The 27,926-nt window shown below is 47.3% G+C and overlaps 2 protein-coding genes across 2 annotated transcripts in view; both read left to right on the forward strand.

Moving 5' to 3' along the window:
- The first annotated feature begins 229 nt into the window (after positions 1-229).
- Positions 230-22,263, forward strand: PSMD9 (proteasome 26S subunit, non-ATPase 9). Its single transcript, XM_082698553.1, has 6 exons — positions 230-450; positions 4,388-4,490; positions 7,195-7,406; positions 9,707-9,808; positions 19,981-20,069; positions 20,582-22,263. Exons 1-6 carry the CDS (start codon positions 313-315, stop codon positions 20,607-20,609), a joined length of 672 nt encoding a protein of 223 aa, XP_082554679.1. The 5' UTR covers positions 230-312; the 3' UTR covers positions 20,610-22,263.
- A 189-nt stretch (positions 22,264-22,452) lies between these two features.
- Positions 22,453-27,926, forward strand: part of CFAP251 (cilia and flagella associated protein 251) — a gene marked incomplete at its 5' end in the record, with an annotated part of 64,390 nt that continues 58,916 nt past the window's right edge. Inside the window, 3 exons of the mRNA XM_082698182.1 lie at positions 22,453-22,458; positions 24,653-25,108; positions 26,011-26,346. Coding sequence (XP_082554308.1) covers positions 22,453-22,458; positions 24,653-25,108; positions 26,011-26,346 — 798 coding nt within the window. The remainder of the gene's footprint in view (positions 22,459-24,652; positions 25,109-26,010; positions 26,347-27,926) is intronic.

A 27,926-nucleotide genomic window follows, 5' to 3' on the forward strand; every position in this document is an offset into this window, starting at 1 on the left:
TAGATGTCTGCTGAAGGAACGCGGAAAGCAAATGAGTCACGGAGGGAGAGATCATCCTGTTCTAGCTGATGAGGGACCTGGAACCCCTGCCTCCCCATCCTGTTCTTCCCACGTCACCAAAGGATCCGTTCCAGCAGGGTGTGGCTTCCGGCGACCCCGCCCCCCCCGAAACCACACCCCTCCCTTCAACGGCGGCTCGCGGGTGGCGAGGAATTTTGGCCCGCGGGCGGAGCCGTAGCCGCAGTCTCCTCGTGCGTCCGCATCCAGGAAGCCGGGAAGCCCGGCGTTCGGGATCCCGCGCGGAGGTGCGCGATGTCGGAGGGGGAAAATAGGCCGAGCGAAGGCTCCCCGCAGGCCGGCGTGGTGACTGTCAGCGACGTCCAGGAGCTGATACGGCGCAAGGAGGAGATCGAGGCGCAGATCAAAGCCAACTATGAAGTGCTGGAGAGCGTGAGTGTGGGCTCGGGGCTCCCGGCGGCCTGCGTCTGAGCTCTCCGCGGTGGATCGCTACCTGCCTGGGAGGCTCATAGCGGCACAACTGCGGCCCCTGTCGGCAGCAGGCAGGAGGAACCAACGGGATTAACTAAGCAATGGGTGTTGGTATTACCGCCAGCGTTTATGGAGCCCTTACCGTGTGCTGGGCGCTGTTTTAATTGCTTTACATCGGTTAGCTCATTTAACCCTCGCAGCAGCCTTTTGGGGCTGAGGTCTGTCATTCCCTCCATTTTAGGGGTGAGGAAACAGGCGTTACTTAACTTAAACCTGCCTCAGGCCACAGAGCTAATACATTTGCAGCGGTGGGGTGATAATCACCACCAGCTTCGGTGTGGAACGTGTACCAGAAGATCTGTGCTTTGCTAACCCACTTTATGTCAGAAAGTCTTAAACTTTCATGTGTTTGGCAAGCACCTGGGGATCTTGTTAAAATTCAGTTTCTGATGAGGACGGGGCGTGCAGGTGCAGATGCTGTATTTCTAGCAAATTTCCTGCCATCCTGATGCTGCTGCTCTAAAGACCGAGCTCTGAGTGACGGGTTAAGGGTCATTAACATTATTGTGTATGGAGGGAACTGAGGCCTAGGGTGAGGCCAACCCTTGTCTAGGGCTCTGGTGGGCCTAGTTCCCAGGTCTGTCTGACTCCAAAACTGGTAGTTTTTCCTAGGCCAATGAGTGTGAAACCACAGATCAGTTTGCAGAGGAAAAATAAGTACATCCTAGGTAGGTTGGATGAAATGCATTTTAGGTGATGGGAGTAAAATGGAAGCATCGAATGAAGGCCGGGGTACCATTTTACTGGGTTCTGGCTAAATGCCTGAGGGGAGCTGGTTTGTGTGTTATATCATGAAATCCACACAACCACCTGTGAAGTTGATGTGTTACCCTGAGGCTCAGAAAGGGGAGGTCACTTGCTTGGAGTCACAAAATGAGATTAAGATCTCAGGCCTATGGAATCCAGAACTTGTGTTTTCAAGCGTTCTGCTAACAATTTTCCGAACTTTATTTTATACCTCAAACAGGATGCTGTATCCATAATACATCCTGTACTGCCGTTCCCTTGGTATTTTTCTTCATGTTGATCCACTTTTTTTTTTTTTAAAGATTTTATTTATTTGACAGACAGAGATCACAAGTAGGCAGAGAGGCAGGCAGAGAGAGGAGGAAGCAGGCTCCCCGCTGAGCAGAGAGCCCGATGTGGGGCTTGATCCCAGGACCCTGAGATCATGACTTGAGCGAAAGGCAGAGGCTTAACCTACTGAGCCACCCAGGTGTCCCTAAATAAGTTTATCTTAAATGAAAATTTTATAACTCTACAGCATATGAAAAAACTGGGAATTTTTTTCCCTTAAATATAAGGTTAAAATGCATATCACATTGATATAATATGTTCGTTCCTTTTGACTGTTTACCACTGCTGGCTGAAAGCTTTAAGCTTGAAGCCCTGCTCTGTGATTTTTTTTTTTTTTTTAAAGGAGGTAGAGCTAGAACTATAAATCTCTTAGGAAAAAGCCTGGGAGTGAATTTTTGTTACCTTGGATCAGGCAAAACCTTCTCAGATGTGATGCCAAAATCACAAGCAACGAAAGAAAAAGTAGATAAACAGACTTCATTAGAATTTAAAATGTGTGTCTCAAACCATAAGTGACTCTTAATCTCACAAAACAAACTGAGGGTTGCTTGGGGGAGGGGGGTCAGAAAAGGGGGGTGGGGTTATGGACATTGGGGGGGGTAAGTGCTATGGTGAGTGCTGTGAAGTGTGTAAACCTGGCGATTCACAGACCTGTACCCCTGGGGATAAAAATACATTCTATGTATATAAAAAATTTAAAAAAATTTTTTTAAAAATGTGTGTCTCAAAAGACACAGTCAAGAGAGGGAAAAGACAGCTCACCATGTGGGAGAGGATATTTGCAGATACCTAACAAGGGATGCAGAGAATACCAAGAACTCTTCCATCTCAATCCTATAAAGGCAGACCGCTTGATTTAAAAAATTGGCCAAAGACCTTAACAGACGCCTTGCCAAAGAAGGTCTGTAGATGGCAAGTAAACATATGGAAAGATGCTGCAGGTCATACGTCATCAGAGAAATGCAAATTAAAACAACCGTGAGGCACTACTACAAAGGTGTCAGAATGGCCAGGATTCACAATTCCGACTCCAGATGTTGGTGAGAATGTGGAGGAACTTTTGATACAGTGCTGGTGGGAATGCAAAAGCAGGGCAGTTTCTGGCCTAGAAACTAGAAACTCTCACCATACCATCCACCATTGGGATCCATGGTATGTACCCAGAGGAGTTGAAAATGTGTCCATACAAAAACCTTCGTGATGATCACAGCAGCTTTTTTTCACAGCTGCCAAAACTTGAAGCCACCGAGATGTCTTTAAGTCGGTGAACAGATAAGTAAATTGTGGTACCTCTAAACAATAGAATATTATTTCATGCTAAGAATAAGTGAGACGTTGGCAGGGTTGGTTTCTTCTGGGGCTCTGAGGGAGAATCTGTTCATGCCTCCATCCTAGGTCATCCGTGGCTTACAGTTGGGGTTGGGAACTCCAGTCTCTGCCCTTGATCACAGCTTCTTCTCTGTGTTGTGGCCCTCTCTCTCTGTTTTTTTTTTTTTTTAAAGGATTTTATTTATTTATTTGACAGAGAGAAATCACAAGTAGGCAGACAGGCAGGCAGAGAGAGAGGAGGAAGCAGGCTCCCTGCTGAGCAGAAAGCCGGCTGGATCCCAGGACCCTGGGATCATGACCTGAGGCGAAGGCGGAGGCTTTAACCCACTGAGCCACCCAGGCGCCCCTCTCCCTCTCTTCTTTGCAAGGGCACTTGTCATTGATTAAGAGTCCACCCTAAATCCAAGATGATCTTATCTTGAGAGCCTGAATTACATCTTCAAAGATCCTTTTGTTCCCCCGCCCCAAACAAGGTCACATTTACAGGTTCTGGAGGGTTAGGACTTGGGACACATTTTTTGGGGGCCACTATTCACCCCCCCGTCAGTGTGCCTTGCACTGTGCTAAGCACTCCACAGGTCAGCTCATAATTCTCACGACAAGTGGAGAGCAAGGCGAGTGCTATTCCATTTTATAATTGAGGAAGCTGAGGCTTGGGGAGGGGAAGGTCTTAACCAAGGGCACCCAGATGGTACACGGCAGAACAGATTCAAATCAAAGTCTAACCGACTGGAAACTCTCTGCTCTCCATCACACGATGCGTTTCATTGCCTTTGTGCAGCCTGCTCTGACTTACTTAGGAAAAGACTTTAAAATGTTAAATGTATTGTTTGGAAGAGGGAATACACGTCCATGGTCAAAATTCCAAAAGTCTACAAAGGGATAGAAAATGAAAAGTCCCTCTTCCTTCCCTGTCCCTTAGCCGCCCAGTTCCTTTCCCAGGAGGCGGCAATTGATATCAGGGTGTCCTTCAAGGGATAAAAACCTCTTTGAAATCCCTTTGAGGTCCCTTTTTACTTTCCGAAAGAACCAAAGTCCCGCCACAGCTGGATGCTCTTTGGGGCTTTCACTCCCTTCCAGCTTCCAAGGCCACCAGCCAGGTATCAGCTGCTGTAGGAAGGAGGGTTTGGAGGAGTCCAGGAGGCTGGCCTTGGGGACAAAGCTCCAAAGAGTCTTCAGTTTTATCTGTCCTATTCTAACTTCAGAAGAGGAAAATGGATTCTTGCATTACTTGTGTTATTAAAAGTCAATAAAAAGCAATAATGCCCTGCCCAGAGGGTGGTTTCGGGAGCCTATGGGGAAAGCATGTGTCCTGTGCTGTGTGTGACATCTGTGACAGCTTTCGTTCCTGTTCCCCTGATGATGCTGCAAAGGGAAAAAGGTCTTGAGGACTTTGTACCTTTGAAATCTGAAGCATGTTTCTTCCCTCCAGCAAAAAGGCGTGGGGATGAACGAGCCGCTGGTGGACTGCGAGGACTACCCCCGGTCAGACGTGGACCTGTACCAAGTCCGAACCGCAAGGCACAACATCGCCTGTGAGTCGTGGGCGCACACAGCCCAGCCCCTGGCTGGGGGCGAGGGAGACTGAGGCACACGAGGGAAATCCCCCTCGTCCATATTCTCTGCTTCCCTCTCTGCCTCCGTCATGGGATGAACTCACTGTCCCCATCCAGGGATGGAGAACTGAGGAAATGAAGTTGCCTCTAGGGTTCGAAATTGACGGTTTCAGTGTTTATTTTGTTTTTAAGGACTTGACTTCACTGTGGAAACTTTTCCTGAAATGATGATAGAAACCCAAGTCACAAATTGCTTACAGTCCTAATCAATAATCAGTTATGTGTTAGGAAAGACGTTCACCTGGGAAGGATAGTGACCTGACTGCGGTCACTCACGCGGGAGTGTTCTGTCCCTCAGGACAGACATGTGGAGGTCGCCAGTGGGGGGCTGACCATCACATCCCAGGCTCTGCCATCCGTAGGACATGTCGTCCGTCTTTAGGGTCACCATGTCCATGTGCCAAGCAGGAAGGAAAGGAAGGAAGAAGGTAGGAAGAGCGAAAGGTCCTTTGCCAGCCAGTCTCCTCTTTTAAGGATCTGTCCTGCAGGTCCCACCTCCACCTTGTGGCACTGATTTCTGCTTGCCCTAGGCCTGCAAGACACATTGGGGAATGTACCCTGTGGTGGGCGTGTCACTGTCCTAAATAAAGTCTTTTATTTGTTTGTAGTTGAGGAACAAGTGAGAGTAGTGGTGGGGCAGTATTTGAGTTTCTGTTTCTGCTGTAACAAATACCCACAGACTCCGTGGCTTCAGAGGTCAGGAATTTATTGTCTTAAAATAATCAGATATCCAAATGGGTACCACTGGGCGAAGATGGAACTGTTGGCAGGTCTGTGTTCCTTCTGGAGGCTCCAGGGAAGAGCCGGTGCCTTATCTTCCCCAGCCTCTGGAGGTGTTCCATGGCTCGGAGCCCCTCCCTTCGCCAGAGCTGCACCTCCCAACCTCTGGTTGCCCAGGCACATTTTTCATGGTTTATGTGTCTGAATCTTGATTCCATCCATAGCCTGTTTTGGTATAAGGCTGAACTTCTGGAGACACAAGTAACCATAGGAGTGAGGTACATCTCAAGCTGTCGAACGTTCCTCAGAGCTGCCCTGTGATCCTAGAACAGCCTATTCTTTTTTTTTTTTTAAGATTTCATTTATTTTATTTGACAGATAGACAGCGATCACAAGTAGGCAGAGAGGCAGGTGGGTGGGCGTGGGAGCAGGCTTCCTGCTGAGCAGAGAGCCCGATGTGGGGCTCAATCCCAGGACCCTGAGATCATGACCTGAGCCGAAGGCAGAGGCTTAACCCACTGAGCCACCCAGGCGCCCCCTAGAACAGCTTCTTAAAGCATCACTTTTCCTTGGAAGTTTTGGGGCAAGAAGCAACCTTTTTTTGTACTGAAACAAGTAGAAGTTACATAGTAGGGAAAAACCATGTGAAGACTGAGGAATTTTTGGTGGCTTTTGGCTCAACCCTTAGACTCCCCAGGGCTGTGGCCTGCTTTACTTGGCATTTAGGATTCTGAGGGAAATTCGAGAAACAGAGCCTACCATGTGAGAGAGAGTGCTGACTTATTTTTTTTCCAGATGGTTCCCCTGATGTTCTAGCAGCATTTATTAAATAGCCTGTTCTTTCTCCATTAATGTGAAATGCTAGCAGTAATACATAGGAAATTTGCAGACCTATTTAGGTCTCTTAGTTTTTTATATTGTTCTGTTGATCTATCTCTTTGCTAATACCACACTTTAAAAAGATGTTTAACTGACTGAGCTATCCAGGCGCCTCTGAGCAATTCTTACTGATCCTCTTTGAAAAACTATTCTCAGAAGTTGTTTTCGTTTCTTTTGTTTTGTTTTTTAAAAGATTTTATTTATTCATAGAGATAGAGGCAGAGGGAGAAGCAAGCTCCCCACTGTGCAGGGAACCCGATGTGGGACTTGATCCTGGAACCCTGGGATCATGACCTGAGCTGAAAGCAGACGCTTAACCATCTGAGCCACCCAGGCGCCCCTCTTGTTTTTTTATTTAAACTAAACTCTACATTCAACATGGGGCTCTAACTCACAACCCTAGAGATCAAGAGTCTTGTGCTTTTCCAACAGGGCCAGCCAGGCGGCCCCAGTTTGCCACATTTTGGATTAGCCATCAGTACTGCAAAAGGGGATTTTACCCCCAAATTTCTAATTTCCAGCTTTTCTCCTGTTCCTTCTCCCAGACCGAACATTGCCTGCCGCGTATTAGCGGATTTAGGTATCCCTTTTTCCTTCCGGGGCATTAGGAGAAAGGTGAGGTCCTTCTTATGCCCAGCTCAGGTCACTTGTTTGCGTGACCAGCGCACTTGCCCCATGTGTGCATTTGTGGTGCCGGCTCTGGATTCACAGGGGCGATTTCTTGTTTCTCCGCACCTTTCCGGTCTCAGGTGAAACAGCGCTGCCTTTGGGACGTCTCCCCTGATCTAGATTGGCAGGGTCGGTCCTGGCTGGCTCATCGGCAGTCATTGGCAGGTCTAGCAATGACTTGTTCCTGAGCGGCTTCCCTTGCTGGACTCTGAGCGTCATCCTGGCCACATATTTGTCCTCTGCCTCTAGTCCATTGGCCAGGAGTAAGTGCTCGTTAACCCTTCCGTGAACGGACGTGGGAGTCTGGTGTCCTCGGCCGTCTTCCTCGTCCCCTGATGTGGCTTTCTCCTCCCAGGCCTGCAGAACGATCACAAGGCCATCATGAAGCAGGTGGAAGAGGCCCTGCACCAGCTACACGCTCGCGACAAGGAGAAGCAGGCCCGGGACATGGCTGAGGCCCACAAGGAGGCCATGAGCCGCAGCCTGGGCCAGAGCGAGGGCCTCAGCCCGCCGCAGGCCTTCGCCAAAGTGAACAGCGTCAGCCCGGGCTCCCCAGCCAGTACCGCGGTAAGCCAGAACCCTATGCCCTAAATCCATACCCAGAGGGTACGGTGGGTCAGGTAGCCTCGGGTGGGCGTGTGGGGTGGGGGCGGACCGTGGACAGACAGACAAGGCCGTAGCCGGACTTCACCCACTTACTTAGCAAACACTGATGGAGCCCTGGGGGTCCAGCCCTGTGCTGGGGCCGGGGCTCTGGAGGGGAGTCAGCCCCTGCTGCCCACTGACCTGCTCAGGGAGAGACCCGAGACACGAGGAAGAAGGTGATAAGTATTCCCAGAAAGGGAAAGGGGCTCTCTTCTTACTTCAGCTGGACACCGAGTTGTACTCCTGAGAAGGACAGTAGTATTACCATTTACTGAGTCCTTGCTTTGCACCAACTGTCCTGCCAAGTGAGTTCTAGATCTTACCTGGCATATTTTTAAAAAGTTTTAAACAGCTTTATTGAGAAACTGTTCACATACCATACAGTTTACCCATTTGGAGCGTAAAGTTCCGTGGCTGTTAGTGTAGTCCCAGAGCTGGGCAGCCATCACTGCCAACAGCTGGAGAACATTTTCATGATTCTGGAAGGAAACCCTATGCTGGTTAGCCATCAGCCCCCAGTCCTACCTTCCCCCAGTTCCTGGCAGCCACCAGTCTGCTTTCTGTCTCTGAATTTGCCTATTTTCGATACTTAGTCTAAATGGAATCATATATGGTCCTTTATGACTGGCTGTTCCCACTTAATATCATGCGTTCAGGGTTCATCTGTGAGAGAACATGTATCTCTGGTTCTTTCCTTTTCGTGGCTGAATACTATTCCATCATGTGGATAGATGCCATTGATTTTATCCACACATCAATTGATGAACATTTGGTTTCCATCTTTTGGATATGATGAGTAATGCGAGTCTGAACATCATGTTCAAGTTTTTAGGTGCCTGTGTAGTTAATATTTAATCCCATAGCTGCCTCCTGGGGTAAGTACTGATCATAACCCCATCTTACCCATGAAAAAACCCTCTAAGACCAGAAGTAACTGGTGCTAAGCCATGTAGCTCCTCAGCTATGGAACTGGGTCCTAAATCCAGGTCCTGCCCACTGTCTGTAGTGATCACAGGATGGTAAGTTATACTCGAGCTTCATTTTACTTGCTGCTCTGTTCACAGCATCTAGCACAGGGCTATAGTTGGCCCATGACCGATATTTGCTGAAGGAGTGAGTGACTCGTGATCAGTGCATTCTTAGAGTGAAAGGGTCACACTAGTCCTAGGTCAGCCTTGTGCCTGTGGCTGCTTGTGTGGGGACCTCTAGGGCAAACTTTTCTGAATTTTTTTTTTTTTAAGATTTTATGTATTTTTTAACAGAGAGAGAGCGAGAGAGGGAACACAAGCAAGGGGAGTGGGAGAGGGAGAAGCAGGCTTCCAGTGGAGCAGGGAACCCGATGTGGGGCTCGATCCCAGGATCTTGGGATCATGACCTGAGCCAAAGGCAGGCGCCCAATGACTGAGCCACCCAGGTGCCCCAGATGTGTCTAAATTCTGACCTCTGGGGGCGTCTGGATGGTTCAGTTGTTAAGCTTCTTGAGTTGGTTCAGGTCATGATCCCAGGGTCCTGGGATCAAGGCCCACATGAGGCTCCCTGCTCAGTGGGGAGTCTGCCTCTGTCTCTGCCCTCCCTTCTGCTCATGCTCTCTTTCTGGCTCACTCTCTTTCAAATAAAAATCTTAAAATTAATTAATTAATTAATTAATTCTGACCCTTGAACAAAAGAGGCTGAAGTTGGCCTGCCTCTTTTCACCCCTGACCCCAGAAAACAGCTTTTACTCCGCATTCTTTTTTTTTTTTTTTTAAATTTTATTTATTTATTTGACAGAGATCACAGGTAGGCGGAGAGTCAGGCAGAGACAGAGAGAGGGGGAAGCAGGCTCCCCACCGAGCAGAGGGCCCGAGGTAGTGTTCGATCCCAGGACCCCAGGATCATGACCTGAGCTGAAGGCAGAGGCTTTAACCCAGAGCCACCCAGGTACCCCTACCCCACATGCTTTACAGCCTGTACTGCCACCAGCTTTTATCAGACATTGAGCAGATCTGGCCCTCTTTTACTAGATCTGTCCTAGAAGGAACCCGCAGGAGGAGGTGGCCCAGTTACCCACCGCCGCCTCCCGTGTGAGATAGCTAAATGCCTGACCTCTTTGCTTCACACCTGCCACTCTTCCTGGTGGAAAACAAGCTCTTGGCCTGGATGTTAAATTGGACATGGAAGGGTAAAGAACACCAGAAGCACATTTAACCTCTACCCTGGTTTTCTATTTTCTCTTTCTTTAGGGTCTGCAAGTGGACGACGAGATTGTGGAGTTTGGCTCTGTGAACACCCAGAACTTCCAGTCTCTGCATAATGTTGGCAGCGTGGTGCAGCACAGTGAGGGGGTGAGTTGGAGGTCACATCTGCTCAGTAACTCTAGAATGGCCCGGGGCCAGGAATCGACAGCGTGGTCTTTGCTGCTTTCAGAGAGCAGTTGCTCAGGCACCGGGCCTTTGCACTTGCTGTTCTCTCTGCCTGGAGAGCTTTTTCTCCCTTATGTCCATCCCTCATTTTGTACAAATGACACCTGGGAGAGGCCTTTGCAGCCTCCCTGTATCAGTACTCCTGCCCTGCTTCCCATCCCTGTTTCCATTGTTTCTTGGAGAGCTTTGCATTTTCACATACCTTGCTCTGCTGAATTGGTCATAGCACTCCCTTGTATGAACGGACCCCAGCTTGTCTATCCCCTGCCTTATCAGGGGACGTTTTGGTTATTTTTGATTTTATACTAACATGAACAATCGTATATCCATGTTCACATACTACTTCTTGATGTAAATACCAGAAAATAGAATTGTAGGCTCTCAGTGTATTAAACACACTTATAGTAGGTAATCCAAAAAAGTTTCACTAATTTGTACGCCCACCAACAGTATGTGAGTGCATCATATCTTCCATACTCTGTATTGCTGATCTTTTAACATTTTTGTTGAAATGGCATCTTATTTTAATTTGTATTTTCCTGATTACCAGTGAGGTGGAGTATCTTTATTTTATATGTCCATTAATGTTCCTATTTTCATTTCTGTGGATTGTCTGTTTACCTTTTTTCCCATCTTTTTTTCTCTTGGGTTATTTGTCTTTTAAAAAAAAATGATGGGTAGGAATTTTTTGCATACTCCAGATACGAAACTGTGGCCTGTTTTCATGCTATATACGTTTTTCCCGTTAGCTCCTTGTTTTTTAACGTAGTGTATGGTGACTGATTACTTGGAAGTGTTTTGGTTTTGTTTTGTTTTGTTTTAAAGTTACTTAATAACCATTTTGTTAAATTTGTTAAGATCATAAGGTCTTCCCTGCCTAAACCATAGCTGAGAATTTAAGGAAATATGGGACAGGGATGAGTACATTAGAATGTGATTCATGTGCAGATGGTCAGTTTCAGTCCTTGAAAATACAGTAAGGTTTGGGATTCAAAATTGGTTGCAGTCAGTAGGCTTTTACATAGCATTCCCACCTGATGACCTCAGCGCATGGCTCAGTAATGTAACTTTAACAGAAGTTACCTTGGCAAAGATCCACACTTTGTCTTTTTGTTTTTTGTTTTAGATTTTATGTATTTATTTGACAGAGAGAGACAGAGCGAGAGAAGGAACACAAGCAGGGGGAGTGGGAGAGGGAGAAGCAGGCTTCCTATGGAGAGCAGGGAGCCCGATGTGGGGCTCCATCCCAGGACCCTGGGAACATGACCTGAGCCGAAGGAAGACACTTAACTGTCTTGAGCCACCCAGGTGCCCCTATTATTATTATTATTATTTTATTGTTTTTTTTTTTAGAGAGGGAGAGAGGCGGTAGAGGGAGAAGGAGAGGAGAGAATCTTTGGCAGCTCCCTGCCCAATGTAGAACCCGATGTGGGGCTTGATTGCACAACCCTGAGATCATAACTTGGGTCAAAATCAAGAGTCAACTGCTTAACCATCTGAGCCAGCCAGGTGCCCCAATCTTTCTTATTTTTTTTTTTTTAACAGTTTCAAGGTATAATTCACATACTGTATAGTTCCCCCATTTAAAGTGCATAGCTTGGGTGGCTCAATCGGTGGAGTATGTGACTTTTGATCTCGGGGTTTTGAGTTTGAGCTTCACGTTGGGTGTAGAGATTACAAAAAGTGCATAACTCTGTGGTTTTTAGTATATGCATAGAGCTGTGCATCCATCACCACAGTCAATCTTAGAACATTTTCACACCTTGAAAATCAGCTCCATACCCCTTAGCAGTCACTCCCCCTTCTCCCTACCCACCAACCCCTGAAACACTAAACTTTTAGTCTCTATGGATCTGCTTATTCTGGACATTTCATTTAAGTGGGATCATATAACATGGGATATTTTGTGATTAACTTCTTTTGCTTAGCATCGTGTTTTCAAGGTTCACCCGTGTTGTAGCAGGCGTCAGTACCATCCCTTTTGTGGCCAAGGAATACCCTTTTGTGTGGACATCCATTACTCACCCATTGTGGGGAGCCATGCAGCAGAAACAAGGAGTCACGTACTAAGCGAGGCCTGAGGAGTGAGGGATGTGACCGATTGACCCTAGGAATGCAAGGAGTCCGGTACCAAGCAGAGCCTAGGAGTAAAGGCTATAGATTAACTTAAGGAATGTGAGTGCTTTCACGGGTGACGTTTGATGGATACCAGGAGTCCTGGGAGAGGCACATGATCTGGGGAGCCATGGAAACCTATGGAGTCACATAGGTGCTCACGAGCGCGCCGTATGCACACAGATAATGTCATAGGTAGCCCTTCTGATTGGTAGTTATGTTAGCCGTGGTGTACTCTTATTGGATATAGTTTGTACTCGGTGGGTATATACTGGGGGTCTTAGACTAGTGCCGAGGTCCCGGCGTGATTATCAATAAAGAAGCTTGCCACTCACCTCGTCTGCGGGTCGTTCTTGCGGGCCGAGAGCGACAACCCATTTCATTTTATCCATTCGTCAGTTGATGAGTATTGGGTTTGGTTTCACTTTATGGCTGTTGAATAGTACCCCTGCGAACATTGATGTAGAAGACATTGTGCAGACATTTGTTACATATACAGCAACTTTGTATATACCTCATCTGGAATTGATTCTGTGAATGGTGTGAGGTAGGGTCCCAAAAGTTTTTCTTCCCCCAGATGGATAAGAGTTGTCCCCAAACCCTTAGTGAATAGTTAATACTTTACCCACTCATTTATATGGCCACCTCTGTTATATATCAAATTTTTATGAGTGGGATTCTTACTCTTTATGATCCATTGGTCTGTTTGTTCTGAACCTTTCTGGGGTTGCCTAGAACAAATTAATTTGTTCTTTATCAGCTTCTTTTTTTTTTTAAGATTTTTTTTTTGTTGTTTATTTGAGAGAGAGAGAGAGAGAGCGAGCATGAGCAGGGGGAGGGAACAGACGGAGAGGGAAAAGCAGGTTCCCCGCTGAGTGTGGAGCCCAACATGAGGCTTGACCCAGGACCCTGAGATCATGACCTGAGCCGAAGGCAGAGGCTTAACTCACTGAGCCACCCAGGCACACGTATCAGCGTCTTTTTAACCTGTTGCCATGAAGGGTTTATTAGTTGTTTATTGGTGATGAAAAAAAAAAAAGTCACTGTAAACTTAGCAGCTTAAATTGATTATCTCTCACAGTTCCTGAGGGGTGGATGTCCAGGTGTGTTTTAGCTGGGTGGTTCTGGCCGACAGTCTCATGAGGTTGTAGTCAAGGTTAGAAAATCTGTTTCTAAGATGCCCCACTCACATGGCTGATAGCACGTCAGCTCCTCGTCGCTTGGGCCCCTCTGTAGTGCTGCTGGGGTGTCCCTACAACGTGGCCGCTGCTCCCCTCAGAGTGAGGGTCCTGGAGAACGCAGAGAGGAGGCAGCAGAGCCACATTTGACCCAGTGTCTGAAGACACACGTTATCACTTCCACATGATTCTGTTCATTAGAAGCGACTCACCCAAGTCCAGCCCACACTCAAAGGTAGGGGAATTAGCCTTTACCTCTTAAAGGAGTATCAAAGAATTTATGGGCACTTTCTAGAACCCACCACACAGGGTTTCTGTTTTCTCTCCTTGCTCAGCTACCACTTGCCGGTTTCTGTTGGCTTTTCATTCTGGTGCCTTCTCTCATCTTTGCAGTCTCCTTTCTTGTGATTTATTTGTCCTGTGGTGGTGTTCCTTCGTTACTGTCAGTTGTCCTGTCATGTTAGTGAGGGTTCTAGATGTAGCATTCTTCTGTTATGTTTACCCAGAGTCTCTCCTGCTTTCTCACTCCTTTTCCCCAGACTTTCCTAGGGTTATGGTTTTCTCACGTGTCCTGTGCACCTTGCTGCACACGCTTCTAAACTTTGCAGTTGCCTGGGCTCATTGTTATTGGTTTGTTTTGTAAATATGTCTCTTTTTCTGGAAGAGGTAATACCTACACATGTTTCAGACCGAATCAAAGAACGTGTAATGAAAAATCTCTCCTCCAGAGGTAGCCACTTTGCAGCTCTGTGTTCTTCTGGGGTCGGTCTGTTCATATAGTAGCATATAGAACTATTGGCTATTTTTATTAGGGTAACTTACCTACAGCAAATTTACCCTGTATGGCGTACGGTACTGGGGATTTTGACACATGTACATAGTCTGGGAACTGCCACTGTAATGAAGATACAGAACCGTTCCATCATCCTCCCCAAAATGGCCTCATATCTGTGGTTAACCCCTCCCCCAACCCCCACCCCACAATCCGTGCCCTATAGTTGTTCCTTTTCAAGAATATAAATGGAACCACACAGTACGCGTTGCCTTTTAACTCTGGTTTCTTGCACTTGGCGGCGTACATCTGAGATCTCTTCTGTATTGTTTTGTGTTTCTGTTGTTCGTGCCTTTTTACTGCTCAGTCGTGTCCTGCTGCGTAGATGAGTGCCAGATGGTTTGCCCATTTACCAGCATGGGGACAGTTAGGTTGTTTCCAGTTTTTGGTGATTAGTGATAACAGCTACTGGTGTTTAGTCTGCCTTTTCTTGTTAAAATTTATTACTAAACTCTTCATAGATCTATGAATCCTTTTTCTTTTTTATTGAGGTATAATTGACATATAACATGTTAGTTACGAGGTACAGTGTAATGATTCACTATCTGTATATGTTACAGAAATGATCATCACAATAAGTCTAGTTAACATCCATTATCGTAGTTAAAATGTTTTTCTTGTGATGAGAACGTTTAAGGTTTACTCTCTTAGCAACTTTCAAATAGGCAATACAATATTATTATCAGCTATCACGCAGGGCATGGCGACTATGAACCCTTTTTTACAAAAGCAGTTACTGAACATTTGTAAGTAATAGTACCTTTTCTTTCTTTTTAAAGATTTTATTTATTTATTTGACAGAGAGAGATCACAAGTAGGCAGAGAGGCAGGTGGGGGGGGGGAGCAGGCTCCCTGCTGAGCAGAGAGCCTGATGCGGGGCTCGATTCCAGAACCCTGAGATCATGACCTGAGCTGAAGGCAGAGACTTAACCTGCTGAGCCACCCAGGTGCCCCATTAGCACCTTTTCTCAAATGAAATTCCTTGGGGAATTCCATTATATCATACTGCTGGGGTCGGGAGACCTCACCCCCTCAAGGCCCTGCATCCTCCCGGAACCACAGTCCAACTTGAGTATCAAGAGTCCGCTGTGTGACTTTAGAAAAATGATACAAAAAACCCCCACCACATTTCTGTTTTTAGATATTTAGGTAGTTTCCAATTTTATGGAAACCTGGAAATCAGTCCTCTTGTAGACAAATCTCTGTCTTTTGGTCACTTCCCAGAGCTCAGCTTCTGCATCAAATCCATGTATTTTCAAAGGAAAAAAAAAATCTTAAATTGAAAAAAAAGTCATCTTTATTATAAACAACACATGTTGTATTGAGCTGTAGAAAAGAATGGAGTGCTGACATGTTATAACATGGATGCGCCTTGAAAGGATTTGTGCTGAAAGAAGCCAGACCCAAAGGGCTGTGTGTTTTAGAATTTGGTTTATGTGAAGCGTCCAGAACCGTGCAGATCCGCGGAGACGGAAAGCAGGTTGGTGGTCGCCCCGGGCTGAGTGGAGCACAGAATGGGGAGTGACTGCTTTTGGCACAGGGGTCTTCTGAAAATGTTCTTCAGTCAGGCCGTGGTTATGGTTGTACAAATGTCTGAATATACTAAACCCCCCTGAATTGTATACTTCAAAATGGATTTGGTGGTATATTAATTATATCTCCCATAAATAAAAATCATGCATTTTTAGTATAAAAGCAGCAGGTAGGGCAAACGTTTTTGAAGAAAGAGGGTCTGTCCCTCCTCTAAGTCCCTTCCCTGCTCTGCTTGAGGGCTGGACAAGGTGTGGGAGCAACACAGAAAAACAAAAGGCCCTTGCCTCGGGAACCCTTTCGTGGGGGAGACAAACATTAATCAAATGTAATTATAAACTCTCATGAGTGTCATGAAGGGAAAGTTCGAGAAGGCTGGGAGAGCAGTGATGAGTTTTAGGATCACCTTCCTGAGGACGTGACCTGTGAGTGTTAGAAGTTGATAAAGTCCTGGGGTTGCCTTGCTGGCTCGGTTGGTGGATCATGTGACTCTTGATCTTGGGGTTGTGGGTTCGAACCCCATGTTGGGTGTGGAGATTACTTAGAAAGATAAAAATCTTAAAAGAAGTTGATCAAGGCCAGAGACTGGCAGAGAGATGGCCAGAGGAGCCTTCCAGCAGGGTCATGTCCCTGAGGTGGGAGTTCCAGAGAAGATGGTTGGAGCCCAGAACAAGGAGGAGGAGGTAGATCTGGGAAGTTGGCCAGGGCCAGATTGCGCGAGGCCTTGTGGTCCTATCAAGATTTCATTCTCTTTCCCTGAGGAGCAGTAGAGAGCCATGCACACTTCCAAACTGAGGGTAACAAATGTAGGCAGCTTTGTGTCTCGGAAGGATTTTTCCAGATGCTGGGTAGACAGAGAGCTGATTGGAGGACTGACAGTTTTAGCAGCCTGGTCAAGGGGTGATGATGGTTTTGGTGTAGGGGCTGGGGGGAGAAGGAAGTGGGTAAATTAGACCTTTAGGAAGAAAGTATATGGGCTTTAATATGACGCCTATCTCATGTCAAGGATGACCTCTGCGTTTCTAGCTTGTCTAGGGATATCATTTCTAGAACCAGAAGCACATCAGCTTCTCTCACACATTTCTTAAGTATGAATGAATATACCTATAGTGATTTCTCCTTGAAAAAGGAGGCAAACAAGACCTACTGTACATAGTGCTCTGGGTCCTCCCCCCAAGATTCCCATGTGGGTATATTACCATATTCCATTTGTTGGTCCGCCATCTTTTATGTCACCAGCCCTCCGTAGCAGACTTTTAGGTTGTGTCCGATGTTTGGCCACCTCCAACAGTGGGGTAGTAAACATTCTTGTTTTGTGTGAGGGTTCTGTCGGAGAGATTTCTGGAAGTGGAATTACTGGGTCAGAGGCAGTGCACATTTACAGATCTGATAGATGTTGTCAGGTGTCCTCCAGAAAGCTCGGATCAGTTCATATTTTCTCAAGCAGTGTAGGTGAGGGCTTGCTTCTCGTCATCTCTCACCTGTGCTCTTTCTTCTTCTTTGACCATCTAGGTGAAAAAGGGCATCTTTCTCTTTTTTTCTTCTTATTTTGTCAGATTTCAGAAATTCCATTGCTAGATCTGCCATAATTCTAAAAATTGTGGTAAAATACACCTAACATAAATTTAACACTTAGACCGTTTCTAAGTGTGCAGTTCTCTGGCATTAAGTACATCCTGTCCTGCCGCCATCTCCTCCATCCATCGGCAGAACTTTCTCAACTTTCCAGACTGAAACTCTGTACCTGTTAAACACTAACTTCCCGTTCTCTTCTCCCCAAGCCTCTGGAGATCACTCCTCTGTGAATTTGCTCTCAGTGGGATTTGCATCTACCAGTGGATCAGACTCTATTTCTCCTTCTGTGGCTGGTGGATTTACTTAGCATACTGTCTTCATGGTCCATCCACATTGTCGTGTGGGTCCATGTTTCCTAAGGCTGAATGATCCGTCGTGTGAATAGACCATGTTTTGTTCATCCACTTGTCCGTTGATGGACACTTGGTTGGCTTCCATCTCTTGACTGTTATGAATAATGCTGCTGTGAACAGGGCTACACAAATACCTGTTCAAGTCCCCGCTTTCGATGCTTGGGGTGTATACCAGGAGGTTTAATTGCAGGATTATGTGGGGGCTTCTGGGTGGCACTGTCAGTTAGGCATCTGACTTTTGGTTTTGGCCCAGGCTGTGATCTTTGGGGTCATGAGATCAGGCCCCACTTGGGGCTCTGCTCAGAGCAGAGTCTGCTTGGGATTCCCTCTGCCCCTCCCCTTGCACGCTCACTCACTCTCTCAAATAAATAAGTAAATCTTTGAAAAAAAAATTGCAGGATTATGTGGTCCTTCTGTCATCAGTTTTTTTTTAAATTAAGATTTTATTTATTTATTTGACAGAGAGAGAGATCGCAAGTAGGCAGAGAGGCACGCAGAGAAAGAGGAGGAAGCAGGCTCCCTGCTGAGCAGAGAGCCCGATGTGGGGCTCAATCCCAGGACCCCCAGATCATGACCCAAGCCAAAGGCAGACACCCAACCAACTGAGCCACCCAGACGCCCCTATCATCCGTTTTTTGAGGACCAGCCATACCATTCTCCACAGCGACTGGCCATTTTTCATTCCCCCCAGCAGGGCACAAGGGTTCCAGTCTCTCTACATCCTCACCAACTCTTGTCATTTTCTGTTTTTTGGACAGTAGTCATCCTAGCAGGTGTGTAGTGACACCTCACTGTGGTTTTGATTTGTATTTCTTCAGTGATAGTGATGTGAAACATTGTTTCATGTGCTTTTGGCTATTTGTTTATCTTTTTTCGAGAAATATCTACTTGAGTTTTTTGCTTTTTTTTTTTTTTTAAGATTTTATTTATTTTATTTGAGATAGAAAGCATGAGTAGGAGGGCAGTGGGAGAGGAAGAGGCAGGATCCCCACTGAACAGGGAGCCCTATGTGGTGCTCGATCCCAGGACCCTGGGATCATGACCCAAGCCGAAGGCAGCCACTTAACTGACTGAGCCACCCAGGTGCCCCTAGTTTTTTGCTTATTTTTTAATTGGGTGGTTTGCTATTGCGAGTTTTAAGAGTTCTTTACATATTCTGGATTTTTTTTTTTTAATTTGACAGAGAGAGACACAGCAAGAGAGGGAATACAAGCAGGGGGAGTGGGAGAGAGAGAAGCAGGCTTCCCGCTGAGCAAGGAGCCAGATGCGGGGCTCGATCCCGGGATCCCAGGATCATGACCTGAGCTAAAGGCAGAGGCTCAATCCACTGAGCCACCCAGGTGCCCCACATATTCTGGATATTAATCCCTTATTGGATATATGATTTGCCAATATTTTCTCCCATCCTGTGAGCTACTTTTCACTCTGTTGATAGTGGCCTTTGATGCACAGAAGTTCTAGACTTTGATGCACCTTGTTGTAATTTGTTAAGTTTCCTTCATATGTATTGTTTTAATTTTTTACATCAAAGTAATACATACACATGATAAAAACAAATTAATGGTACAGAAAGACATAAAAGTGGGGGTGCCTGGGTGGCTCAGTTGGTTAAGCATCTGCCTTCAGCTCAAGTCATGATTCCAGGGTCCTGGAATTGGGCCCAGAGCCCGAGCAGGGATTCTGCTTCTCCCTCTCCCTCTGCTGTTTCCTCTCTGTTCCCCCTGCTTGTACTCTCTCGCTTGCTGTCTCTCAAATAAATAAAATCTTCAAAGAAAAAGAGGGGAAAAAAAAAAAGATATACATGTCATCCTCTTTCACTCCAAACTCCCAGTGCTTCTCTCTGCAAGTAACCATTGTTCACAGTGTTTTGGTATTTCTTCCAGAAAACTGTGTATGCATGAAGCAATTTATATCCCCTTTTAGAAGGTATATTCAGGGGTGCCTGGCTGGGTCAGTTGGTAGAGCATGCACTTCTTGATCTCAGGGTCAAGAGTTTGAGCCCCCCATTAGGCATGGAGCCTTCTTAAAAAAGAATTTTAAAAAAATAATAAATAAAAAACAAAAACCAAACAAAAAAGCATATATTCAAAGGGGTTCATACTTTGCTCATTTTGTTTTTACTAAAACTGCTTCATTCACTATGGTATATTTGAATAATACCTTATCGAGGGATATTTTGAGTGTTTTCAGGTTTTGAATTTAGAAACAGTCCTAGAAGGAACACTTTGTTCATATATCATCTTGTACTTCTGCAAAATGTATCTCGTGTTCACCTTTTTAAAGATTTTTTTTGGTGGGGAGACACAATTGTCCAGGAAGACCCTACTAAGTTTTGACCCATCGGCTGCCCCAAGAGTGTCACGTCCCCCACACTCTTGACAACTACGGGACTATGTTTAATCCAAGCATCCCTACCACTCTGGTGTGAAAAGTCCGTATTCCGGGTTGTTAGTCTGAATCTCTTTGAATACGAAACACGTGGACTATAAAATGAGCCTCTTTTCCTTTCAGAAACCCTTGAATGTGACAGTGATCCGCAGAGGGGAGAAACACCAGCTTAGACTTGTCCCGACCCGCTGGGCAGGAAAAGGACTGCTGGGGTAAAGTATCATTTCTGCTCGCTGACGACACCCTGTCAGCTGTCACTTGAGTGCGTGTCAGCCCTAAAGCTGTGGGGAGGAGGTGGGGGGGCCTCTGGGAAATGAGGATTTTCCCCAGATCGCCTGATAAGCACCTACAGCAGCAGTGAGATCACAGGTATGGTGGCAGAGGGAGCCCTGGTCACTCTGGTTCTCGCCTTACCTGGGCATTTGCTCTAAAAGAATTAAAGAGCACAGGCGAGGGGCGCCTGGGTGGCTCAGTGGGTTAAAGCCTTTGCCTTTGGCTCAGGTCGTGATCTCAGGGTCCTGGGATCAAGTCCCATATAGGGCTCTCTGCTCAGCAGGGAGCCTGCTTCCCCCTCTCTCCCTCTGCCTGTTTGTGATCTCTGTCAAATAAATAAATAAAATCTTAAAAAAAAAAGAGCACAGGTGAAACACTTAGGGGGCTCACTGTCTGGTCTTCTGAATGGAGCCACCAAACTTATGTTGTTCCTTTTCTTTTTTTCTTCCAGCTGCAACATTATTCCTTTGCAAAGATGATGTTCCCTGGGGAACGGTAGTAGGAAAACATCTGCCCTTGCCCTGGACATGGGTCTGGTTGGGAATTTCTTCCTTTTCTTCTCTCCCCGAAGCTTCAGGATCTGGAAGAGGCTGGAAGCCTGAACTCTTCTGGGTGACGGAAATGCCGTGGCCTCCGTGTCATCTCTTGGGTTTAAGGCCTTGTTAACTTGATTTGTGCTTGGTATCTTTTGCGAATTAGGCCGTGGCCCCTAAAGGGGAGTCCTCTGGATTGTGGTCAAGTGGGCGGGAGTTATTCTGGCGGGAGCCGATAGGACTTTATTCTTTTAGGAATTTTTTCTCCCAAATAAACAGTTTTCAGTGTTGATATGACCATGTTATCACCCCAACTGAATTTCTTTTTTTAAATTTTTATTTAAATTAAATTCAGTTAACATTTAGTGCCAACTGAATTTCTTGTGAAAACCTCTCAAACCAAAGCTTAGAATTAGAACATTCTTATAGAAAGCCGGACAGGGGTGCCTAGCTGGCTCAGTCGGCGGAGCATACAGCTCTTGATTTTGGAGTTGTAGGTTCGAGCCCCACGTTGGGTGCAGAGGTTACTTAAGAAAAATAAAATCTTGAAAAAAGAAAGAAAGTTAAACAGAACAGGGTCACCTGGCTGGCTCAGTTGGTAGAGCATGCAACTTGGGGCTCTGAGTTCAAGCCCCACATAGGGTGTAGAGCTTATTTAAAAAAAAAAAAAAAAAAAAAAGTTGGGACAGAACAAATGAACAGTGGTGCTGCAGTCAAGATTTGACCAACGACACTTTAAGAACATCAGCCTTTAGGGAATGGGGTTTCACCACATACATTTGCAGTGTGGCATTGCTGCTTGGATACAGAAATTACATCCTACGGGACCACAACTGCTCCTTTGAGAGTGGGGGAAAATCAGGAGGCTCCCCAGGTAACCCACTGTGGTGTCTGCTTCCTCTCTTGTATCCCACCAGAGGGCAGCAAGCTCCCTTTGTTTCTGGAATTACAAAAAAACCAAACCTGATAATTTTTTCTTTTTTTTTTTTTGCAAATTACCTTCTAAATACCTTCTAAATTGACTTTTTATAATTGAACCTCCTGGTCATCCCCTCACATCAACAGTAGTTTGTAAACTGCTAAGGTGTGCGTGATCGCTGTTGAGAACCAGCAGTGTGTGCAGATCTGACTCCTTGGAAATGTGGATTCTTCCTTCCTTTTATTTTCTTTCACATGGCAACATGGGTTTCAGTGATTCTTAGTGACCCTGTGTTTTACTTTCTCTCTTCACCTTATCACAATGTTTATTTCCCTGTTTGCTGCCCACCACTTTCTGTTTCTGAGGCGGTGTGGCCCATTCTGATGAACCATGCCTGGGTTCCTTGGGAATGGATTTGCTTGGGTTGGATACAGAAGCCAGCTTGCCCGGCAGGAGTCAGCACTGGGGTGTGCTTCCAGCCATGGATTCTCATGCTCAATGGGAAAACCTTCCTGTTGGGTGTGTTCCTCAAAACTACATCCAGGGGCACCCCCCCCCCCCCACAACCCTACATGCTGTGCTTACCAGCATTTGCTGTTTAAATTGTGTGTGTTCTCTTTCCAAGTGTTTTCCAATCTTTTATAAGCCCTAGATTATAATAAATACAGCTTGTACCATCCAGTTTGTTCCTTTTTATTTTTCTTTTTTGCGATGTATGGTTATTAATCAACCAGCGTTGGGGCTTGGGGTAGGGGGTGGGGGTAGGGGACGGAGAGAGTCATTCACATTCTCCTAAAATGAGAGCACCCGAGTTTTCTGCGGCAGTGCCTTTGGCTGGTTTCCCGCAGATCTCCCTTTAGAAACCTCAGGATGGCGGTGTGTGCCGGCTTCTGTGAGATCGCAGCTGAAAGTCACTTTGAAATGATCCTCACAGGTTGAACTCAGCTGGTTTTGCAGACATACGTTGTGATCGGAACAGCAAATAACGTAGCCTACATAGTGTGTCCTCCCAGCTAGCTGAAATACTGCGCAGGACAGGTAGTGCCCCATGAGAAGGTGGGGAGGGTCGATGCGTGCTGTGTCCGGGAGGCCAGGAAATTTAGTTTGCTTTTGACAAAGAGGATTTTACCAAACAGCTCCTACTTAGCCTTCAGAAAGTCAGAACTACAGGGAGCCCCCAATGCCGCTTCTCAGACGTGGGCGCCTGGGGAAAAAGTTGGGGGAGGGAGCGGAAGACGGTGGGACCAGGAAGGCTAATTTCGCCACGGGGCCCCCGCGGCGCCTCTCCCCCGCGGACCGCCAGGGGGCGTGCCGCCCGCCCGCGGCGGAGCCTTGCACACGTGACCACCAGCCGGCCTTCCCGCTTTACGGCCGCTGGCCGTGGCTGCGGTTACCTTGGGGACAGGGCTTGGGTGGCAACCGTAGCTAAGGAGCGCGCGGAGGAGAAAGCAGTGGCCGCTGGAGGTTGGGGAGGTGACCGAGGGGTCCAGGCGGCGGGAGGGCCGGCCCTGTGAGGTTGTCGGAGGGCGCACTCCGTGAGTCGGGGGCGGGGTTCCTGGTACGGGAGGACCTGGTGCCCCGCGGGGGTGGGGGACGCTCGCCCCACCTGGGAAGGGACCGGGTGGCCTCAGAGAGACCTGAGCTGGAGGAAGGAGCCGCGCCTGGGCGTTGTGTCCCCCTCCCCTCCCCCACAGACCCCCACACTTTCCTCCCCTCCCCTGGGCCCCCGCATCAAGATGGGCCGGCAAAGTTTGCAGTGGGAGCATGCCCCGTGCTCAGGGCCCCGGGCTTGCAATCTTAGCACTTTTTCCACCTGGAGGAACCGAGCGTTAGAGAGGTCTGCCTCTTTCCAGCGGTGTGAGCTGATGAAGTCATTTCAACTCCCAGAGCCTCAAACTCCACAGTTTGTCGGAAGAAATAAGTGAGAGACTATGTTAGAAGGCCTTTAAACTTTGTAAACGATTGCTGCCTTTCTCAAGCCCTCTGCGGCAGCTGCACTGAACGTTTTACATAGGTCATCTCAACCCCAGAATGGAGGGTTCTCACTTTTATCCTGCCTGTGAGCGAATATGCACTCTGAGGGTATAGGGACTTGCCCAAGGTCTCAGAGCAAGTGCAAGTGAGTGGTGGAACCAGGATTGGGTGGTAGGGGAGGCTGTCTGCAAAGCCCACGCTTTTAACCACTAAGCCGCTGCTTCTCCCCTTACTTACATTATTAGAATTGTTGTTGATGCCTGGGTTATCATTTTGCTTGCCTGTGGGAATAGGAATATATACAAAATGAGCTACAGGGCTCTAAAGTTATTCCTGGAAAGATGAGAGGCCCTGGTATCAATATGCTTCCAATTTGGTACAGGCTTTCCCAGAAGTATGAAATTCTTTTTATTCCTGTGGAAAGGAGCCAGAGCTGGCATTGCACACAGTCCATTGATAGGTTCATGCACTGGGAAATTAAAATGGGAAATAGAGTGAACTGCTGATGGTTATGGTCAAAATTTCTCTAAAGGAAACTCCACAAAGAAGAATGTCAGGTGCAGGGGAGTTCCCACTAGAAGAAGAAGAAGAAACAGAAGTGGAAGAAGAATATAATCAATTTGATAGAGAGGTGGAAAGTATGCAACCGGAATTCAAAGAAGATGACATATTAGTACAGAGAGAGCCTCAGCAGGAGGAGGAGGAAGAGGAAGGAGTGGAGGAGAAAGGGGAGGAGGGGGAGGAAGGGGGAAAGGAGGTGGGGAATGAAGAAAGGGAGGAGGGGGAGGAGGAAGAGGAAGGAGGGGAGGAGGGAGGAGTAGAGGAGGAAAGGGAGGAGGGAGGAGTAGAGGAGGAAGAGGAAGGAGGGGAGGAGGGAGGAGTAGAGGAGGAAGGGGAGGAGGGGGAGGAAGGGGGAAAGGTGGTTGGGGACAAAGAAAGGGAGGAGGGGGAGGAGGAAGAGGAAGGAGAGGAGGAGGAAGGGGAGGAGGGAGGAGTAGAGGAGGAAGGGGAGGAGGGAGGAGTCGAGGAGGAAGGGGAGGAGGGAGGAGTAGGGGAGGAGGGAGGAGTGGGGGAGGAGGGGGAGGAAGGGGGAAAGGTGGTGGGGGACAAAGAAAGAGAGGAGGGGGAGGAGGAAGAGGAAGGAGAGGAGGAGGAAGGGGAGGAGGGAGGAGTAGAGGAGGAAGGGGAGGAGGCAGAGGAGGAGGAAGGAGTGGAGGCAGAGGAGCCAGGGGAGGAGGGGGAAGGAGTAGAGGAGAAAGAGAAGGAAGGAGAAGAGGGGGAGGAAGAGGAGGAATGGGAGAAAGAGGGAAGAGTGGAAGAGACAGGGGAGGAGGGAGAAGGGGAGGAGGGGGAGGAAGAGGGGGAAGAATATGGCCTAGAGGAGGAGGCCGTCAGAGAAGAAACAGAGGAAAAGTCTGGAGAAGCACAGGGTGAGGAGGCTGCCATTCAGGAGGAAACCACAGCAAAGCCTCAACAAATCACCAAGTCCATAACCAGTTTGGAGATAGTTACACTGACTGATTCCCAGTCAGTCATGTCAGGAACTTCCCTAGTAAGTAGTAATTTTAAGTCATTCATCTATTCTTTCTTTCATTCATTCAGAATATTGCAATGCTTACCATTTGCCAGGCTATGGGGATAATACAAATAAGAAACAGTCCATTCTCTTAAGGAGCTCTAGGGTGGGTAGGGAGGCAGACCGGTACCTGAACACCATGAAACAATATGCTAACGGCAGTGATTGAGAGATGCATGGGAGATATTGAAAAAACAAAAATCAAGGACACTTAGCCCAGCTAGGAGGATGGTCAGGGAAGGCCTCCTGGAGGAGGTGTGCAGGGGAGCTGACAGAAGGAGTTCCTAGGGGTTAGTTGGAATGCGCTTGTCTTAGAACAGAGTCAGCGAGATCACAGTAATGTAGGCTCTCCCCCTGAAGGAGAACTCAGCTGTGGTCCAAGGAGAAGTGACTGTGACTTGCCCATCCTTGGAGATGACCAGGGCCACTTAGAAGAATGGTTTTGCTGTGTGGTTCTGCTCGTAGGCCAAGAATAAACCTGGCACACACATGATTGATGTTATTTAAGTACAAAACGTCCCAGGCTCCTTTTTATTTTTTTTTAAATTATGATTATTTTTTAAGATTTTATTTATTAATTTGACAGCGTGAGAGGGGGCACAAGAAGGGGGAGAGCAGGAGAGGGAGAAGCAGACTCCCCACTGAGGCAGCCCAATGTGGGGCTCGCTCCTAGACCCCAGGGTCATGACCTGAGCCAAAGGCAAACACTTAACCAACTGAGCCCCCCAGGTACCCCCCAGGCACCTTTTTGAAACAGTTCATAGTTCCATTGTGAGGCCAACTCTAAGGGGGCTGAGTATGAAAAGAAAGGAAGGTAAAGGAACCAAGCAGCTCGGGCTGTATTTGAAATCACAATCTTCTTTTATTTCTTTTTTAAGAGAACCCTTAGCGAGGCGAAGGATGCGTTAGAATCAGAGCATTTGGAAACAAATGAGTCTTTAAGAGACTTGAGCCCAAAACTAAAATTTCTTGATTTGGATCAAACCCGTTCCGAGGAACCAGAGATTAGTTTCCCCGAAACACAGCCCTCAAGCGAGCTTGGGGAGAAAATCGACCAGATGCCCCAGGATGAACTGGGACAGGAAAGGAGAGAGGAAAAAAGATCATCAGACTTAAGTGAGCGACGAGAAGCAGAGAAGCCGGAGAAATCACTGGTGTCTACCAGCGAGGACATACTGTTTCGAAAGGATGACCGCGCCAACGTGTATCCTTTGGTGAGTGTAATGTGTTTTTTAATTTCCTCTAATGCTTTAAAAGCATTGTGAAATAAGGGAATTTTATGCATATGGAAGAAAAAAATACCACCAGAAATATCCTGTTTGAACTAATAATAGACTCGTATGCTTTAAAGTTCAGTTCAGCACTCTGGCGGGACATGTGCATCTGGGCCTGACATCTGGGCCCGACAGCGTCGCTCCTCAGGCAGGAAATTCCGGACGTGGCTTGTCTGTTGCATCGGGTGCCGTTCCTTGTGGGAGACTCAAGGCCAGTCCGTCCTCCCCTTCCGCCTCTCTCTCCCTTCCTCCTCCTGCTCCATTCCTTTCCCCTTTCCCTCCTCGCCTCTGGAAAAAGTGAAAGCCACTGAGAAAGGCACCAGGAGGTCCCCAGGCATCTGCGTCGCTGCACAATATTACCATTTACCAAGAGAAGGAAGGAGAGGAGAGTTTTTTTCCCTTCTTCCTCCACCTGCTACTGAAAATTGCTTTTCCTAGGATTCACTTCCCCTTTTCCCTGTAGATTCTGCCTTGGGAAGATCTACAAGGAATCAAAGGCCCTTGGAGTGTTGAATGTCGTTCCCGACACACAGTGAGCGCTGGACGGGTGTTCACATCTAGACGATGATCGTGGTGGTGCTGGCAGGGATGATAACATGGACGAGGTTGAGGGCAAAGCCTCGTGGGAGATGCAGACCCCTGACAACCTCCTTTCTGTAGACTGGGTTTCCTCTGAGCAGTGGAGTTCAAGGGCAAAACTTGGGCTTGCCCAGTCTGAAAGAAAATGTTTTGGAGCCCGTGAAGGCTTTTGGCTTGTTTAGCCAGCTAATACGACATCCCGTGATGTCGCTGATGAGAGCAAGTGTCCTGTGTGCTGGACGTTTGGGTCCCCTGTTAGCCTTGGGCTCACTGCAGAACTCAACTCTTCTAGACCACCTCCCTCTGCAAATTTGTTTAGCTCCTTGAGGATACCTTCTTTCTGTTCCCGTTCCTGTATTTTTTTTTCCTTTTTTAAAAATATTTTATTTATTTATTCATTTGACAGAGAGACATCACAAGCAAGCAAAGAGGCAAGTAGAGATGGAGGGAAGCAAGCTCCCTGCTAAGCAGAGAGCTTGATGTGGGGCTCGATCCCAGGACCCTGAGATTGTGACCGGAGCTGAAGGCAGACACCCAATGATTGAGCCACCCAGGCGCCCCTCTTCTTTCTTTTAAATATTTCTTTATTTATTTGAAAGAGGGGGGTGGGGAAGGGCAGAGACGAGTCTTTTTTTTTTTATTTGACAGATAGAGATCACAAGTAGGCAGGCAGCGAGAGAGAAAGGAGGAAGCAGGCTCCCCGCTGAGCAGAGAGCCCGATGTGGGCCTTGATCCCAGGTCCCTAGGGTTATGACCAGAGCCTAAGGCAGAGGCTTTAACCCACTGAGCCAGCCAGGTACCCCAGGCCGAGGGGAGTCTTAAGCGGACTATTCATGAAGCCCAGTGTTGGGCTGGATCCCACAACCCTGAGATCACAACCTGAGCTAAAGCCAAGAGTCAGTTGCTGATCCAACTGTACCACCCAGGCGCCCCTAAAATTT

This window comes from Mustela nivalis (genome assembly GCF_964662115.1).
Source record: "Mustela nivalis genome assembly, chromosome: 14".
NCBI lineage: Eukaryota > Metazoa > Chordata > Mammalia > Carnivora > Mustelidae > Mustela > Mustela nivalis.

Bases quoted from the DNA above. Each gene is read 5' to 3' on its own strand.
- PSMD9 (XM_082698553.1), top strand. From the start codon at position 313: ATGTCGGAGGGGGAAAATAGGCCGAGCGAAGGCTCCCCGCAGGCCGGC. The intron at 451-4,387 runs GTGAGTGTGGGC...TCTTCCCTCCAG, and splicing joins ACTATGAAGTGCTGGAGAGC to CAAAAAGGCGTGGGGATGAA. The intron at 7,407-9,706 runs GTAAGCCAGAAC...CTCTTTCTTTAG, and splicing joins GCTCCCCAGCCAGTACCGCG to GGTCTGCAAGTGGACGACGA.